Source organism: Sphaerodactylus townsendi, linkage group LG10, assembly GCF_021028975.2.
Source record: "Sphaerodactylus townsendi isolate TG3544 linkage group LG10, MPM_Stown_v2.3, whole genome shotgun sequence".
Classification (NCBI taxonomy): domain Eukaryota; kingdom Metazoa; phylum Chordata; class Lepidosauria; order Squamata; family Sphaerodactylidae; genus Sphaerodactylus; species Sphaerodactylus townsendi.
Genome location: NC_059434.1, coordinates 50,164,116 through 50,183,166, shown reverse-complemented (window position 1 = coordinate 50,183,166; position 19,051 = coordinate 50,164,116). Strand labels below are relative to the sequence as shown.

Sequence of the window (19,051 nt, the reverse complement as noted above, 5' to 3'; positions counted from 1 at the left end):
ATGTACCTCAGATTAAATTTAAGCAACCACTTGATATGGAAAGATTTATTTATTTAGCCCACATTTCTCCTCAATGGGGATTCAAAGTGACCAACATTGTTCTTCACTCTTCCATTTCATCTTCACAACAACCCTGTGAAGTACATTAAGTTGAGAGTGTGTAATTGATTTTTGATTGATTTGACTTTTAGGGTGCCCTTCCCCAAGTAGCCAAGGTCACTCAGCAAGCTTCCATGGCAGAAGGGGGATTCAAACTTAGGTCTCCCATATCCTACTCTGGCACCCTAACTACTAAACCACCTTTAAAGATTATTACCACCAAACTGGGTCTTCATCTACAGTGGAACAGTTTTGGCAAACATAATTTTATTATTTTTAATATGGCAAGGATGTAAAAAAAATTAGTTTATTAAAGATTTTGAAATACTTCTTTTAAAAAATGGATTTGAACAAACAGAGCCTGTCCAATGAGTACAGTGTTTTCCTACTTGTTTAATGATACTCAAACAGCACAGTGATACCAGCCATGTTAACCAGCTAGAAATATAAAGCAATGGCTTCCAAGTGGCACGCTGCCCACCTTACTCTTGCATTATGTATTGCATGACTTTTTATCCTCCCTGAAGGGAAATTTTAGAATGACAGAAGCAGCTGGCAAGAGGAAATAGGAGCAGCTATTCAGAGATAATCTGTAACCATCAGTCGAAATACTTTCTTTACAAATGTAGCATTGCATCTATGCTGGGTATGAATAATACTATGAATTACACTTCTCCCAGCAGCTTAATCTATATTGATCTTAACTGCCTGTCAGTAGTCATAACATATATCATTATGGTTCACAACACAACTTTCAGCATGAACTGTTAACTTATTGTAAACTTGCCAGGGAAGCCTCACCCCAATCTGGACATGGGGTTATTATTTCACCAAAACACTTCCCTCCTGCACAGTTTTCTCTGAATGTTTTTCTGTTTCTCCTTTTAAATGATTCTTCCAGGAGGTATACCTCTAGAATCATTGTACCTTATGTAAAATATCCAACAGATACTACCTAGGACAGGGGTGGCCAATCTATGGCACTCCAGATGTTCATGGACTACAATTAACCATGTTGGCAGGGGCTGATGGGAATTGCAGTTCATGAACATCTAGAGTGCCATAGGTTGGCCACCCCTGACCTAGGATCTGTCGGTGGGAAATTTGGCATAGATCTCTGATGTGATCCAGCAGGACTATTGTTGGGAGACCCCCCCCCCAAAAAAAGTGACCAATGGGAATATCCTCTCAACTAAATTAAAAAATCAGTCACATGCCTTTACAGCATTCCAAAATGCATAAAACTATTAACTGACAAGATTAAATCTGAGCTTGAATGAGAATCTGGCACATCCTTACTAGTTTTGCGATAATTACATAGGAAAAAACACACATGTACAAATACATGTATAAAAACACATGTTCAAAACTCTAAGACCACTGCTATAAATTAATTTCCAACCAATAATTTCCAACTTATGGTTTTATATAAAAAGAATTTCATTAAATCACAGAACAGGAAAGTGTAGTAAGGATATTCTACCCCAGAGACATGATGTTTGGATGGATAAAATCTTTTGCAAAAGAAGGTACTGGTGGTCCCCATGTTTCCCTCAGCCAGAAGCCCCTCCTAACACTGGGAAAGCTGATTGCTGGAATCGTTGGATGCACAAGACTAATAGCTACACTAGTTGGTAGGCTGAAGTGGGGAGAGACAGTGAAGTAAAATCACCTCCTGACTCTTGTGTCACTAGAACTGGCACTTCCAGAAGAAAGAACAATTTTGACACCTTCCTCCTCCTTCACTACAACTCCTTGACCTACATGATTATTAATCTACATGCTCCTGCTACCCATAAATCAACTTTCTGATAGAAGAAAGTGCTAAAGAAAATTCAAAACAGACCCAAGATCCTCACAAATGCAGAAAATACCTGAGAACCTTGCACCGACTAATAGAATAATAGAATAATAATAATAGAATAAACCCTTAATTAAAGAGCTGGGGCTGAAGCTAGGGCTGCTGAGCCCTCAGTTGGGGTAAGAGAAGTTCCACCATGAGATACTGTTGCCCACTGCCATTTGAAACAGTGGCGGAATATTTTTGTGGCAGTCATGTACACTTACTGGAAGTGACAAAAAGCAGTTCTAGGCATCTCTAGAAACTCTGAGGTTTTATAATAGAATTTCTGGTAATTCCTTGAGTTACCCTTTGTCCCATCTGGTAAGAATTTCTGGCTGCAATTAATACATATATATATATGTATTCTATGATGCTGCACTCCCCTCTCCTGCTGATTGCTATGCACTACCTGGAAATCCCCGTGGCAGCTGACAGCCCACCTTTTAAAGCCCCACCCCAGGCAAGCTTTTTGATGCCAGTCAAAAGACCTATCTAAGAGATGTGGCAGGAATTTTGTTTAAGGCGTTAGGCTGGCTGAACCAACCCTAGCTCTTTAGCTGCCTGAGCTTATCTTTTGGGGGGGCAGGATCAAAAGGCTCTGTGGGCTGGCGTTGCCATGGTTTGGACCCCCCTTATTTACAAGCCAGATTTCTTTACCCCTTCTGACAAGCCAGACTTTGAAGTCCAGTAAAAAGGAATAGACGTCATGCTTGACACAGTGAGAAAGAAAAGCAAATCAAAATAATTTGGCAATTTCAACAAAATAGGATTTAAAGAAGGCTTATATAAAATGTGCCAGAATATTTTTAACTTTTAGGGAATCAACTCTTCAGAAAAAGTACATTTCAGATTAAACTGAAAAGGCATTTTCTGAAGCTTCATGAGAACTGTGGATAGGTTAGGAGGTCTCCTCCTACTGTATTCATGAACAGAATTGTTCAAGTCTTCTAAAAATTGATGTGCTATTTAATTTCCATGGCAAGATGGATTATCTTTTGACATGCAGGAAAACATGCACAGAAATGTTTAAAATGCTTCAGAAAAGGCCCATGATGAAATCAGATAATCCAGCAACATATTTAATCATTTTTAACAAAAACTATTTTAAGAAGTCAATGACTAACATTCCAGATAAGTAAAATTGTATTTAATCCATTCTTGGGACCCGAAGAGAGAAAATATATTTACTTGTTCATTAAAATAAATGAATATGTAAGTTACATGAATAGTTTTATAGTACGATCCTAAGAACACTTCACAGGGAGTGAGCTCCCAGTAAAATCTGAGTTAGACCTAGGCCATTTGTACACTTGTGGTCTTCCAAAAAGCCAGCTTACCTTTCCACTGGATTTTGATTTTCATTGTGTACTTTTAAAGTCACTGCGTGCCCAGGTCATGGAAGCTCCACTATTTCTGAAACCTGTTAAAGTGCAACTTTTCTGCCTAATAGGTTGACTCTCAATTATGACAAATCAAAAGTCATGATTTTTGCAAAATCTAGGTGTAAACGAAGTTGGAAAGTGAACAACCATGTCCTGGAGCAAGTAAGCCAATTTAGATACTTAGGGCTCTTATTCCGCTCCAATCTATCTTGGACTTCTCATTGTAAATTAGTGGAGAACAAAGCTAAGGTGAACGCTGTGGCAATTCTCAGATTTTTCTACTCTAAAGGGCATCAGTTTGTTCCCGCTGCACTGAGAATTTTTAATGCCAAGATCATCCCTCAATTACTATATGGAGCTCCAATGTAGATCACCCCCAGAGTCTCATCCCTCGGAGTCCTGTACAGTCACGCATTTTCTTTACAAGAGATTCTGGTGTGTACATGCCAAGGTGTGTCTCATATGTCACCTTATGTAGAGAAACTGGGCAAAATAACAACATGGAACTGATGGCATGTACAAAGAGCTTTCCAGATACTGGACTCGGGAATTCATTTTGGGAGACTAGTCCTGCCACCAGTCTTTTATAATCAATTTCTGTCAGGGAATCTGTGTCTGTAAAATGGCTAGCAGACATAGATGATAAAGAGAAGCTTCAACAACATGGGTTTGTAACAAACTGACCAATTCCAAAACATGTCTGCCACCGGAATCTGGGGAAAATGAAATCAAAATCTGCATTTCAATAGAACAAGAAGAAATGCGAAGGGATATGATGCAGAAGAGGGGAAAAAAGTTGATTTCCCTCAGTTCTTGGGAATTGACAGGGTCAGATTATTGTGCCAATATATTTGTATATCTTGAGTGATCCCTAAAACAATGCAGAGAGCATATACTCATTAGCTCGATTCAATGCCTTACCTAATGCTATGACATTTGGCAGATACAATAACATCCGCTATGAGAATAGGCTATGCCAGTGTAAAATGGCTGTTGAGACTGTCCAACCTGTACTTTTAGAGTGTTTTATATGTGATCTTCCACGCTCTATGTATATTTATCCCTTAATAGAGAGGTCAAATATTGATATGTAATCATCTGTTATGAACTTCCTACTTAATGATCATTGTGAACTTATCTGTGAAAACGTTGCGAACTTTCTGAAGCATTACCTGGCTAAACGTAATTGTTCTCCATAAAATAGTCATGGTAAATTTAGTTCTCTTTGCGTTCCGTATGCAGGGTCTGTACGTAGATGTTTAATGAATATTTTTAATGTATTTTAATGGATTCAGTTAATAGATAAACGTTCCCTTTTTTGTTTTTAATATTGTAATATGGTAATTTATAATGCCAATAAAGGCTTCTGTCTGTCATTAAACTTTTCTGCCTCTTCTGCTTTCCCCACAGAGAATCTCAGGAAGTGTTATTCTTTCTACAGGTTTCCTGGCTCCTCTCCCGTCTTTCCCTACTCACATAAACAGTTTTTCCAGCCAGGATCGAAGATATGTGTAAAGGATTCAATGGTGTTGATGGTGAAGTAACCTTGAGTGCATTCCACAGCCCGGGCGATGGGCCAGATGCATCGGCGGAGACTTTATCTTTGCGCGGGAGATGAAGTCTCCGTTCCCATGGGAATCAGGAAGGGGGGATGGGGTGAATGGTATTATAACCTGTGCTTCTGGCGGGAAGTGTCATTCCTGCCACTGCGGGTACTAACGAAGGAAGCTTTCTAAGATAAATGTAATAAACCGTGGACTTTCACTTCACCAAAGCCTTTTATTTCTGCGTCTATGGAATTCCTTACATTGTGGCAGGAATCTTAATTCATCTATATTCCTGTGCAGTGGATCCTCTTGTCTTCGCGATGGAAGAGGTTGAATCTTGCACTGTGGAAAGGTCTGCGGTAGCCCCCCCAGAATGGAGGCTCCGACCTTTCCCTTCTGGATCCTGGAAGGAACCAGCAGTGAAGGGAGCGGGCCTCGCTGGTGGCTCTTTCCCGTCCTGCATTATCAGCACGAGTCTGCCTTTACTCCGTTGGAACGAGGGGCGTGACGCACGACCATGGGGACCTTCCATTGCAGTCGTTTGGGGCGCTTGGTTCTATGGATCGTAGCGCCTGTGGATCGGATTTCTACCGTTCTACCGTTGTGGATTACCATAAACCTCAGATGCAACCTGTCTCCGCTGGAAGGAGACGGGCCTGACCACCTTTTCGCGCATAGGCAAACCCAGGAATCCATTGAACGTTTCCTGGACTTCGTATTTTGGTGATGCTCCCAAAGAACCACCGTGGCACAGCACTCAGGCCCGCCCAAAGGACACCGACTCAACCTGGAATTGGGAGGGGTATCCGTTACCGCTTCCCAATCGGACCCCCATCCCGGTCCGGGCGACCGCACCTGGGGTGGCGCGGGGAGCCACCGGTGGCTACGGGGGCTACGGGGTGTGCGACGGCTCGCTTCCTGATGGCGAAGAGTCTGAAGAAAGCCTGCATTCCCAGCCGGACCGGTTTCCTCTCCCATCGAGAGAAGACTGGGATGAGGAAGTAGGGCGACTTCGAGATGCCCAAGCGGCATGGAACCGCGGAACGCCAGCTATGGGAGGAGGAACGGGCACAGTTGCAGCAAGAGCGCGAAACCCTGCAGAGGGACCGGGAACAGCAACGCAAAGAAGTCCAGCTCGAGTTGGACCGTGCCAAAGACGGCTCCAGCGGCAATATGCCCAGAATCTGTCAGTCCATGATAAAGTCCTGGAACAGTCCAGACTGGATTTACAACGGCAACGCGAAAGCGTTCAGAGCTCTTGCGCACGCAAAGTGAACTCACTGAAGCCCTTAAACGGGACGAACTGCTTAAATTAGGGCGAGAAAAAGCTGCTTTGCATGCGCACCAAGATGCATTGGCTCGCAAGGAGAGGGAGCTGGCTGCTTTGGAGAGGGAACTAAGGAGGCAGCAGACCAGAGGGCCGCAAGTTGGAACCTATGCTGTTACTGATCATGCCGGTGCCAGGGGGGCCACTTACCTGGGTCCTGCTACTCAAATGCCAGCGGCACCGCCAGCGCCCGATTCCAGCCCCCCCTGTACAACAGCCGCCTGCCCAACCTGCTCAGCCAGCGCAACCACCTCCCAGCAGGCGCCAAGAGCCGTCGAACGGGGCTACTTTCGGCCCCCGATACCAGCCCGTTTTGATGGGACCGCTTCCAAACTTCCCTACTTCATCTTGCAACTCAATGCCCACTTGGAAGACTATGATGATTTATACCGGTCGGAGCGCGAAAAAATACGGGACATCGGCTCAGTCCTAGATGGGGCGGCAGCCGACTGGTTCCGTGACTGTTTTGGATTTGCAGGATGAGGACTCTCGCACAGTGCCGCATTCCTCCAAGCTTTGAGCGCGCGCTTTCAAGATCCAGGCGAGAATGAAGCTATCCGCACCATCAAAACCATCCAGCAAGGCAACCGCCCGTTTGCAGAATTTGTCCGTGAATTTCGTGCGGCGGCTGCTCGACTTCCTCCTGAGTGGCCTGAACGCATGAGATGCGAATACTTCTCGGATGCTGTGGATAGCAAGCTTCACGATGAAACTGTGTTTTTAATTCGGGTTCCTCACCATTGCAGATTGGATCCAGTTGGGGTCTCAAGTGGCGTCTCGTTTGGAATCGCTGCGTCAAAGAGGCCGCCCACGCCCGAAAACCACTACTGTGCCCACCAAGTCAAGCCCAGCGGCTCCTGCTGAGATCACCTCTGAACGTGTTCGCCTACTTGGGTTTTGTCTTTACGGCGGAGGCCAGGTCATCTAGCGCCAACTGTCCCAAGAAGCAAAACCAACCGCTCCAGCTCCATGCGTACTCCGTCTGCCAAACCACCGCGCAGGTCAGGGTCAGCCTCCCACTGGCTCGTCTAAAGCGGTGACCGAAGGCGACCCAGAGGAGGGGGAAGCAGCTGTCTGTCTTTCTTCAGCCCCCATGGACATGGGCCCGACTCCTGGCGGTGAGTGAAGGCAGCGCTCCCATTACTGTTCAAGCATTTTCTGGCCAACCCGCTAAACACACTCGCATTATAGCCTCGGCCCTTGTGGATTCGGCTGCTCCCACTGCTTAATGCGGCCCCAGGTGGCAGAGGAGCTAGGGTCTGGACGAATTCCCCTGGCTAAGCCCATACCATTCACCCAAATGGACGGCAGCCCCCTCGGAAGCGAAGGACCGGCCCAATTCAAAACACAGCCGGTTCTCCTCCGTTGCGCCGACCATTGGGAGAAAATTAGTTTCATTTTAGCGCCAGTGGCCAAACACTCCATAGTTTTGGGCATGCGCTTGGTTGTTGTTACATGAACCAAAATTCATTTTGGAAAGAAAGGATCCTAGAATTCACTGACCCTCCCTCGCGGTGAACACATGAATTGGGAAGAAAATCCAACGTCTCCTGACACTCCCTCTCTGGCTTCCTCAGTGATTGCTCCCGATTCTATTGACATCCCACCTGCATATCAGGATCTAGCCAGAGTTTTTCAGGAGCAGGAATGCGATCAATTGCCACCCACAGAGACACTGACTGTAAAATTGTCATACAACCAGGAGCGCAACTGCCCAAGGGTAGAATCTACCGCATGAGTCCCAATATGAGGAGAAGGAACTTCGTGCTTTCTTAGACAAGAACCTTGCTCGCCGGTTTCATACGGCGGGCTACCAAACACACCTACGCTGCTCCCGTTTTGTTTGTCAAAAGAAAGATGGAGTCTTCTACGGCTTTGCACAGATTATCGAGGTCTCAATGCGGTCTCCTGTCCAATAAATATCCTTTGCCTTTGATCAAGGACCTTTTAGATGCACTTTCGGCAAAGGACGCATTTTTTACTAAATTAGACTTGAGAGAAGCTTACTACAGAGTCAGAATTGCTGAAGGATATGAACACCTGACTGCGTTTAATACAAAGTTTGGACAGTTTGATTATTTAATAATGCTATTAGGGTTAAGTGGGGCCCCCGGAGCTTTCATGGCCCTTATCAGCGAAGTTCTCCATGATTTACTGTACAAGGGGAGTTGTTGTATATTTAGATGGACGTTTTAATTTACTCGCAAACTATAGAAGAGCATGAAATGTTGGTCCGAGAGGTATTGAAACGCTTGCTTGACAACTCTCTCTTTGCCAAACTCTCCAAATGCTGTTTTCATCAGACCTCCATTGACTATTTGGGTTACGGATCGCCGAGGGCTTAAAATGGATCCTGCTAAAATTGATGCAGTCCTCCAATGGCCTGCCCCCCACCAACATAAAGAACTCCAGTCGTTTTCTTGGTTTTGCTAATTTCTATCGTGATTTTATACCCCAATTTGCTGAACTGACTCTCCCTCTCACAGACCTCTTACGCACTAAGGGTAAAGATTCACTGTCCGCCAAGCCCGGGGCCCCCCCTTCTCTGGTCTGAGGAATGTCAAACAGCCTTTCAACTATTAAAATCTGCGTTTACCACCGAACCTATCCTAAAGCACCCCGACCCAGATCTCCCGTTTGTGGTTCACGTGGACGCCTCGGACAAAGCACTCGGGGCAGCCCTGTGCAGAAGAAAAATAAAGATGGTAGACTGGTTCCGTGTGCTTATTTGTCTAAAAAAATTCTCTGGTGCCGAACTCAACTGGACTGTGGGAGACAAGGAGACTGCGGCCATCAAAGCAGCACTCTCCACTTGGCGCCACTGGCTGGAGGGGGCTAAGCACCCTTTCAAGTTTGGTGGGATCATAAAAACCTGGCAGCTCTTTCCCCCCCCCTCAAGATGTCCGCAAAACAACTCGTTGGGCGATTTCTTTTTCTCGTTTCTCTTTTACAGTCCAGTTTTTCCCTGGGAAAACCAACAAACTGGCTGACGCGCTCTCGCGCCTACCCGGGGAGGGGGGTGGAGCTGCCTTACGATACATTCCACGCACTGTTCTTTCCCCCTCCCAGTTGGGGTTGGCAGTCACCCGATCTCAAGCGTCCGCCTCCCCTCCACCCCGTTCCCAGTCTCGTCTCTCCTTTCCTGCGGGAATTGGAGGAGGCGGGGCTGCATGAGCCCCCAGCGGCTGAAGGGGACTCCCAATTGCGTTTGGAGAATGGAGTTTGGCGGAGGGGAATGTTGGTGCGTCGCCTCCCCTCCGCCAAGCAAGTTCTTGAAGCTTGCCACGATGCCCGTTCGGCTGGACATTTTGGCTTTGAAAAACTCTGCACTTAGCCCGCCGGCAGTTCTGGTGGCGCCGCAATGCGCAAAGACATTGAGGCTTACATTAGAGGCTGCTCGGTTTGTGCAGAAGCCAAAACCATCCCGGGAAAGCCCCATGGACTGTTGAAACCTCTCCCGGTAGCTTCCCGCCCTTGGGAAGTCATCTCCATGGATTTCATTACAGATTTGCCCGAAAGTCATGGCAACACGGTTTTATGGGTGGTGGTAGACTTACTCTCTAAGCAAGCCCATTTTATTCCATGTGCTTCCATCCCCTCTGCTCCTAAGTTGGCACGGCTGTTTATTCAACATGTTTACCGTCTCCATTCCGCCCCCGTTAAGGTGGTCTCCGACCGCAGCCCCCAATTCATCTCAAAGTTCTGGAAAGCGTTTTTTGGGGTTGTTGGGGGCCGCCCCGCCGTCGCCGCCCTACCATGTTCAAAGTGACGGCGAGGCGGAGAGAACGAACAGAACCCTAGAGCAGTATTTACGTTGTTACACCAACTACCACCAAGACAATTGGTGCGAAGCTTATTCCGTTTCGCGGATGCGCCTACAACAATGCGGTTCATAGTAGTACAAAAGAAAACCCCCTTTGAAATTGTGTCTGGTGGCTCCTTCCCGCCGTTACCACAACTACCGCAGCAGCGTTGGACCCCCAGAATTCCAACAATGGATTTCATCCCTAGTCGAGGGATGGAAGTCGGTCCAGACCGCCTTACAGCAAGCAAAGGACTCCCAAAAACTGCAAAGCGGATAAACACCGCTCAGATTTCCCTCTGCGTGTGGGCTCCTGGGTGTATTTATCTACAAAAAAATCTCAGAGACGTGCATAAATTTTCCAAACTTGGCAAGAGATTTGTGGGACCTTTTCAGATTACTAAAGTGATTAATGATGTCACTGCCCGCTTAGATTTGCCTAACTCTCTTAGTAACATCCATCCTGTCTTCCATTCCAGCTTGCTCAAGGAGGCTCCCGCTTCCGATGCCTGGCACGACCCGCCGGAGAGGCCCCCTCCGACTATTATTGATGGCCACAAGCACTACGAAATTGACGCTATCCTGGACTCTCTCTTTAATCGCAACCGCTTGCAATATTTAGTTTCTTGGGTGGGATATTCCTCTGGGTATAATCAATGGGTTTATTCCGAAAACATTGAAGCCCCCACCCTTATTTCTGCTTTCCACCGCGCCTTTCCGCATAAACCTGGGGGGAAGGGGTCTTCTTTAAGGGAGGCAGAGTGTAAAGGATTCAATGGTGTTGATGGTGAAGTAACCTTGAGTGCATTCCACAGCCCGGGCGATGGGCCAGATGCATCGGCGGAGACTTTATCTTTGCGCGGGAGATGAAGTCTCCGTTCCCATGGGAATCAGGAAGGGGGGATGGGGTGAATGGTATTATAACCTGTGCTTCTGGCGGGAAGTGTCATTCCTGCCACTGCGTGTACTTGAGCTTTCTAAGATGTCTTAATAAATGGACTTTCACTACCAAAGCCTTTTATTTCTGCGTCTATGGAATTCCTTACAATATGTTTTTGTTATTTTCTTGTGAAAATGCCTTGGTCTATTGCATTTGCAATAGATAATAGACTGCAGATTACTGCATGAATAAGGCAAACATATTGAGAACCGAACAGGAGGAGAACCTCCTTTTCAGAATTCTTAAAAAGACAGGAATGTACAATTGACTAGTTATAAAGGGCCTTTTGGGGGGGGCTGTCAAATCCCAGATGACTCATGGGGACACAAATAATAGAATTTAGGAGCCACTTACCCACTCTTCTTCATCATATTCTGAATGGTGAGGTATAGAATCTTGTCTCTTAATTTCATGTGGATGTTCCTGATTTAGCTGATCACTGCTATCTTCAACGCTGATCCTCGGCACAGTTGGGTTTTTTAGAACACAACCTGGACGAGCCATGTAAAGAGCTAAAAGGGCACTTCTGATCAGCTGATCCTTAAATGCATGCACAAATAACTCTGTCTAGAATGAAAGGGAACATGCAATTAGCAAGAAGAAAATATGAACGTAATTTACTGTATAAACCTATATCGCACCAATGGTCAGAAAACGAAATAATATATTATGCTGTGAGTGAGTGTTGAAATTATTTTGTAGAAGGCCTTCCTTTTACCCAGAATGTACAGGTGAAGTGTAAGTAGCCAATCTCAATTTTTTAAAGATAAAGACATTACTCATCATTCCACAGGTGCTTGATTCAGCATTAACTGCACATGCACAAAATCAAACTTAACTTGAATAGTTCTCTGACATCAGGTAGCTGGTCCTTTCTACCCTTTCCAAGGGGAGGGCTTTGAAGTTGACAGACAGAAGTGATTTCTGTGTGATTGAGCTGAAATTTAGCCAGAAATTACATGCAGTTCCTGTTTCTTACTGGTGTCTCTGTTCATAAAACTAGTTCCATTCTGAGAAGGATTTTCACAACCAAATATGCTTGGAAGAATCCTGTCTCACCTAACTTCCTAGCTAAGCTGAAGAAAATGACAGCAGATGTGTATTTTCTATTTTTGTATATTTTACCATTTTTACACATTTTCTTTTGCTATTTAAAGTTTGTATAATTTGCTATTCAAATGCTTAGTTTATAATTACTTATTTTGGAGATCTCATTTTACTCATCCACTTCCTGATTTTTCATATTATCTTGATGAAACTCAAATAATACTTGGGTTCTGGCACCTAAAGGAGTTGAACAACCTGAGTGTATTTTGTCTGCCGCTTTTGAGGTGAGGGTCTAACCCTAACCCCTAACCAGATAGCCAGTCCTCCTACAGTGCCATCCTAAGCAAAGTTACATCCCTCAGTTTTATTTGCCTTTTCCCCTATTAGAACAATGGCTGTTTCCCCACTCACCTTTAGTTGCTGGGCACTTGCGGCAAATAATCCGGGGGCCTGACCCCGATTCTGCTGCTCTCCTTCCTCCTTTGCGCACGTTATTTCTCCTGGATGTTCGAGCGCCATTTTGAAAACCCCACACTGAATGCGGGGGCGCGTGGGGGAATGGGAAAGCCCGGGGGGTGACTTTGGGTTGAAGTTTCCCGCCATCCGTCCAATAAGGCAATGGCAGGGTGTGCGCCATCCGCGCACAGCCTGGGTTTTAATTTTTTTTAAATTTGTAATGCTGAAAATCCATGTCTCCATGTCGTTTTGAGCGAAGCTGGGCAGATGCATATTGTGGATTCCTCGGCAGAATGTGGAGACGTGGATTCATCTTTTTGAAAAATAAAAAAAGTTTCCACCCCAAAACAGTGCAGCAGCCAATCAGGACAGCCCCTGAGCGAAGTGGGGAGTCCTGCGTAGCTGCTGCGTGGCTGTAGCATTCATTCGACCAAGGGACAGAAGCTGCGGTGGGGACCATGAGCCCACGCTGAAATGGTCCCGCAGCAAAGGAAACCGCAGCTATCGTCCACCCATCTCGTAAGTGGGGAAACGACCAATGACAACATTATCTCAGCTCAGGGGGCATCAGGAAAATGAGGAAGAGAAGGAAACTGATTGCACTACCTTTGTTTCTCAGTTTCCACAGTCAAAACCACTTAGGCAATTAATAAGCAAGGAATATATTTTTGCTCACAAAATCAAAGTGACTGCATTTGGGAGGTGGTAGAGAATAATCAATTAATTGTGTTTTGAAACTCAGAAGCACATATCAAGGCTGAGTAAAGGAAAGAAAAAGGAAATCTTGCTAATTTTCAAGACTGAGGGTGCTGAGGGCTATTTCTTCATAGTATCTGTAGCAGCAGAATGGAAGCATGCAACATGAGGAATTCCTCCAGCACAAAATGCAGAATGTTTGGAAAGCAGTGGTTAAGTGACAGCCAGTAAAAGGTAGGTAATAGACAGCTGGAGATAAACTTGCTCCCTGCCTGCAATCCCATATTTCCTAATTGCCAGACATGATAAGAAGCAATGACCCACAATGACTTGGTGGCAAGTTTACAGTTCAGATTATCAAATGATTATCACATAAATAATGTAACATTGTGCTGAAAGGCCTTTGGGGGATAAAAAAAATGAATCAGAATGATAAAATGCCTTTTCTGAACAATTCTCTTTTCTCCTGACTGACCTACATCAAAATGCCGTAGCTATGAAATCTTCACTGGCTCGGATTAAGTTTCCAACACTGCCAACTTCAAGTAATTATCCTTTCTGCTCTTTGAAAAATCATGCAGTGGACCACCAGGTGGAAGTCTCTACACAAACCCAACATTAATTCAGATTTATTTAGAAGTCAGGACATCCAAAATATGATACAGTTCATTATGAGCAAGTGCCTGAACCAAAGGCCTGTGCAGTCTGTCTCTTTCCTACCAATCCCTAAATCAGAAATGTAAAATTACTCCGTTCCGGTATTTCAGTGTTATAAGCCACAAGAAGCTGTGAGCCATCCAATTAGTTTGAAAAAAAAAAGAAAACAAACATGGAATGTTTATCATAACAAGGAACTCTTGCAGAGTCTTTCCTTGTGCTTATCCCTCCAGGCCACACTGCTTTCCATTTTTATCGTCATGCTACATCATTCAGAAAAGCAACATAAATTATCTACTGTTTAAGAGGCACATAGGCTATTCAGTGCCTCATGAACAGCAAAAAGAAGCGCGTTGTGTCTAAAAAACTAATTATAGTTTATTTTTAGTCAACTGCTGATTTTGCAGCCACAGGAACATGTAAAAAAGAAAATGACATAGACTTTCCTGCACAGAAAAAGAATTAAACCTAGTTTTTATTCCTTACATTTACATTTCACAGAAACACCAGATAACAATTCATGCAGTACGGAAAAAGAGTATCCTTTTCTCATGTCAACATCCTGCAGCTTGCAACCATCAAAAGGATGTAATATTTCCTTATGCAACGGAAGTCAGTTTATGCAGACAGTGGGGGCGTCTGGGGATTTGGTAGTTCTAGCTGCCACTGGAGGAACCATTTCACTGAATCTTACCGTTTCTGAAAGCGTCTTTAAGGAATTCTTCAAGCTGTCTGGCAAATGCTGTCTGGCAGAATTAAGCAGCAGGTCTGTGTGGCTTGATATGAGAGGCTGTAGATGATTGATGTTACTGAGAACTTCTTTTGCCTTGGCTATGTTTTCTGGTGAATAGTAAATACACTGGTACCCAGTACTGAAGCAAGAAATGGAGCAACAAAAGAATTTTTATAAAGTCAACTCTCAATGGCCAGATGGCTAATCACCATCAGTATGCTACAGCTCTCACCAGCTCTATAATTAGCATGGAAAAGCATTCTAAACTTTCCTATAATACCTTTATGGGCATTATTTTAAAACTCTGCTAGAAGACTGGAAAACAGATCTTGCTGAAACACTTAAGAGACAGTAACCTCTTGCTGTGATGAATACTCCAGGCAGCACTGCTGAAACTAATTACTCCCCGAAGCTCTTTGAATGAACTGTTGTAGCATGAAAAAAAAAGCAAAACAGGAAGCAGACACATTTCTATTCTTTGCAATTAAAAAAAAAGGTTTATTATAGCTTCCAATGACACACTCGGCAATTTGGACTAGGCTTGATAAATATTCCTTTTCCCCACCACCAGTGCGTCCTGCCCTCACTAAACTACTTTTTTTCTATCTGACTAATCTACTTTATCATCTCTCTGAGGCAAACCAAAAACTATCCCTGCCCTTTCCCTGAGGCAGACCTGAACTAACAGCTGCTCTGCTTCCTCCCAACATTACACTTCCCTGAAAGGTGACTGGAGGCTCAGGGATGAAATAGTTGAATGGCAGTTTTTCCTTTCAGGGGCAGGATAGCCTGTGGTCTGTCACATGACAAAACAGCAATAAATGAAAAGTACAAATAAAAAAAGGTTATTTTTCTAATTTAACAGATGAGTAATCTTGACCTATACTGTGAGTGGCCTATATTATAAATTCATACATAACGCACAGTTTGCTCTCGCATCCAGCTCATCAAGTTGTGGCTTGTGCTTGGTCTCTCAACTTGTAAAAGAAGAGTTGGTTTTTATACCCCGCTTTTCTCTACCTCAAAGTGACTTAGGCCATTTCCACATGGTCAGAGCAGCGGCTTCCCATCGGCCCCAGGGGTGGCTCCACAGGGGTGGCTCCGCAGGGGTGGCTCCGCACAGAGCTGCCCAGGGTGTTTGTGAGGCACTTACTTTCCTTCCTGTGCAGCTCTGGATGGCTGGAAAGGCACGCCCACACTGCCCTCTGACCCCCAGGGATCGAAGGGCAGGGTGGGCATGTCTTTCCAGTTGTCCAGAGCTGCACAGGAAAGAAAGGTAAGTGCCTTGCAAACACCGGAGGGGCCAAAAGCGGCGCCCTCACGCCAGTGCTGTTCATGCCGCATTGGTGGGAAGATGCTGCTTTTGGAAAAACTCGCTCCCTGAGCGAGTTTTGAAAATGGTGTCTTCCTGCTGTTTCAGGGGCCAGCTGTACGAACAGTGCCCCAGGGATGGTGTTTTTTCTGTCCCGGGGCGCTGTTTCTTGGTCGTGCAGAAACAGCTTTAGAATCACAATCCTTTCCTCTCCCCACTACAGGCACCTTGTGAGGCAGGAGAAGCTGAGACAGTTCTGAGAGAACTGTTGAAGAGTGGAGAATCAAGCCTGGTTCTCCAGATGCTCTTAACCACTGTTTAACACCATGCTGACTCATCCTGCTGGAAATCAAGCTCACTCCATAGTTAGATCACTGGCAATTAAGCTCTGCACGGATAGGACAGTATATAAATCCAATAAAATAAATAAACTAAAATAAATAGTTTGCTATGTTGGATTGTCTGAAGTGAAACAAGAATTCAAAGAGCTAAATAGATAATCTGAGGCTTGCTTAAGAATACTATTGGAATAAAATTGGTACTTTTTTATTGATCACATCTGTGCTTACAGATTAATCACTTTATGGCATTACTATTTTTTCTGACACACCATCAGTAAGATTACCAGAAGTCATAGGCGTAGCTATAATGGGGCTGGGTGGGGACAAACGCCATGGGGGGACCATCATTGGGTCATGTGGGGCAGAAAATCGCCCCAACACCTCTCCTCCTTCCTCCCTTGGCCCAACCCAGCACTAACTGACTGCTTCTTGGCCCTGCCAGGCTGCCTGAGACCACCACTGCTCAGCCTAAGGTAAGTGGGGTATGGGGGTTGGGGTGTGGCCCGGGCCAGTAGGGGCCTGGCAGAGGCCCCCCACACCACCCCAAAAGGTCTCTGCTGGGTCCACATTTTCACTTAAATGAATAGCAATGCAATATATGCATGCAGTTATGGTTGAAAAGAACATACACTCAAAAGCAAGGATGGTATGATAATTCCTGAACCTGCAGTTATTAAAAACATTCTTGGTATACACAGTATATAATTAAAAATGTGTGTGTATTCAAAAAGTCTGTAATTAAGTCTTCTGGGGTACACAGGGGTTTTTTTGGGGGAGGGACTGTAACTGTATTGTTAATATTGTAATGTATTCACGTGATTTAATATAAACATATTGTTCCTTATATTACCTTTTAATTTAATGCAACCTTAGAAATCTCAGGTTTCAATGTTACATTATACAACACACGATTATTTAACTTGTAACATAATTTGACTAACTGTTGTAGTGCTACTCAGTAACCTTCCACTATCAATTTTTCCTAATATTAAGAACAAAATGCTTGCCTTTTAATGATAATGCATTATCCTTTCATTCCTGCAGTTAAGTGAGCAATTCTAGTAAATGTGTTAAAACTGTTACCATCTGGTACTGGGGTAATGTTTCTTACGATAATTATTGGTGTTATACAACCTGAGAATGAAATAAACTCCACGCAGAAAAGTATAATAATTTCCAGGATACAAACCTGCACACAGTGCATTACACATATCCCTCTCCTTATCTTCCTATCCCAAATGCACATGCTGTATGCACCAAAGTGAAGGAGCAGTCTTGGGATGCAGCTACACAAGAACATGAGTTACTAATTCTTAAGCAGAGCACTGTTATCCTAACAATTACAAGGAATAGGACTGCAGCCTGCTATTGTTTAAATGGCACAGACTGGTTTTAATTGCATGGATGAATTTCAGTCGGTGAGGCTTGAAGAAATGACAAACTGCTTCAAAGTGTATAGCCCACCTCACCAACACTCAATTCCTGTCCTTTGAGACTGATAATATCAAGCCAGGTTGGGCTGGTCTAGTAGATCTGGGACGTAATAAACAGCTGTATGAGGGAGAGTGTAGTTCCAGGAACTTTTAAACAGGCAGAACTGCAACCCTTCCTGAAGGTTTACCCAGGCTACAGTGTCCTAAATAACTACTACCTGGTGGAAAACATCCTATTCTCATGTAATCGTGGAAGAGACAAAATATGTAGATCCATTTCAATCTGAATTTAGACCTGGAATTGGAAAGGAAACAGCCTTGGTTGCCCTGATGATCTTTGACAGCAGAGTGAAAGGACTGCATCCCTGCTGGGTCTCCTGGAGATCTTGGCAGCTTTTGATCATGGCACCCTTCTGAAAAAGCTAGCTGGCTTGGGAATAGGGAACACGGTACTTTGATGGGTTAACTTGTACTAGAATGACTGATTCCAGAAGATGGTGACAGGAGACTGCTGTTATGTTGTGTGGCATTAATGCTACAGGGTCTGGCAGGAATCCATCTTGTTCATCATGCTGTTTTATATCTACATGAAACTCCCAAGAGGAATTGCCAGGGAATTTGTAGTGATGTGCCACCAATATGCAAATTGTATCCAGCTCTACTGTCCTTAACAGCTTCATTGGGTGAGTCTGTGGAAAGGATCAAATGGTGCCTATAGAAGGGGAGGTCATGGATGAGAATAAACTGAAGTTTGGTTCAGACAAGATTGAGGTGCCGTAGATCAATAACAAAGCTGCTTGAGGACTGATGAGTCAGCCTCTGCTAGAGGGAGTTGTATCCTCCCCACCAAAGAAGCACTTTCAACTGGAGATTCAGATCTGTTCTGTGACATGTAGTACCTTTTATCAACTTTGGCTGATTCACCAGCTATATCTGCTCTTTGAAGAGCATGATCTGGTCACAGCATACTCTGATCACATCCAGGGTGCATTACTGTACTGCCTAATACATGGGACTGCACTTGAAAACTGACCAGAAACATTTTTCCTAGCAGATTATCTGGGAAATAGTTTGAATATTATTTTCAAGTTGATTGGATTACTTTATTCTGGGAAAATTTTCCAGAGTACTTGTTTAAAGTTGTTGCCAAAGAAACAGTCTATTCTATTTTCATTTGTAAAAAGTTTTAACAAGCAAACTGCTTTAAAACTGGACTTGCAACAGACTGAAATGGTAACCAATGTATTTATTTTACCAATGTATTTAACCAATGTATTTATGAAATTTAAATAAATTAAAATTTATGAAATTTAAACTAAAGGCTGAATCCTTCAAAGTTTATTTCCCTTAGTTCCTGTTCTGACAGAAATCTTCTGTGATCCCCAAAAAAGTATAGCAGGGGGCCAGGTAACAAAAATGCAACCCAGCATCAGAGG

General features: G+C 44.2%; 1 protein-coding gene across 6 annotated transcripts in view; it reads right to left on the bottom strand.

The window, feature by feature from the left end:
- The window catches only part of INPP4B (inositol polyphosphate-4-phosphatase type II B), a 281,318-nt gene that overhangs the window by 67,434 nt on the left and 194,833 nt on the right, over positions 1-19,051 (bottom strand). For all 6 annotated transcript variants that reach the window (XM_048508966.1, XM_048508967.1, XM_048508961.1 and 3 more), the window contains 2 exons: positions 14,491-14,668; positions 11,295-11,507 (listed from right to left, as the gene is read on the bottom strand). In XM_048508966.1, the coding sequence (XP_048364923.1) occupies positions 11,295-11,507; positions 14,491-14,668 (391 nt within the window). The remainder of the gene's footprint in view (positions 1-11,294; positions 11,508-14,490; positions 14,669-19,051) is intronic.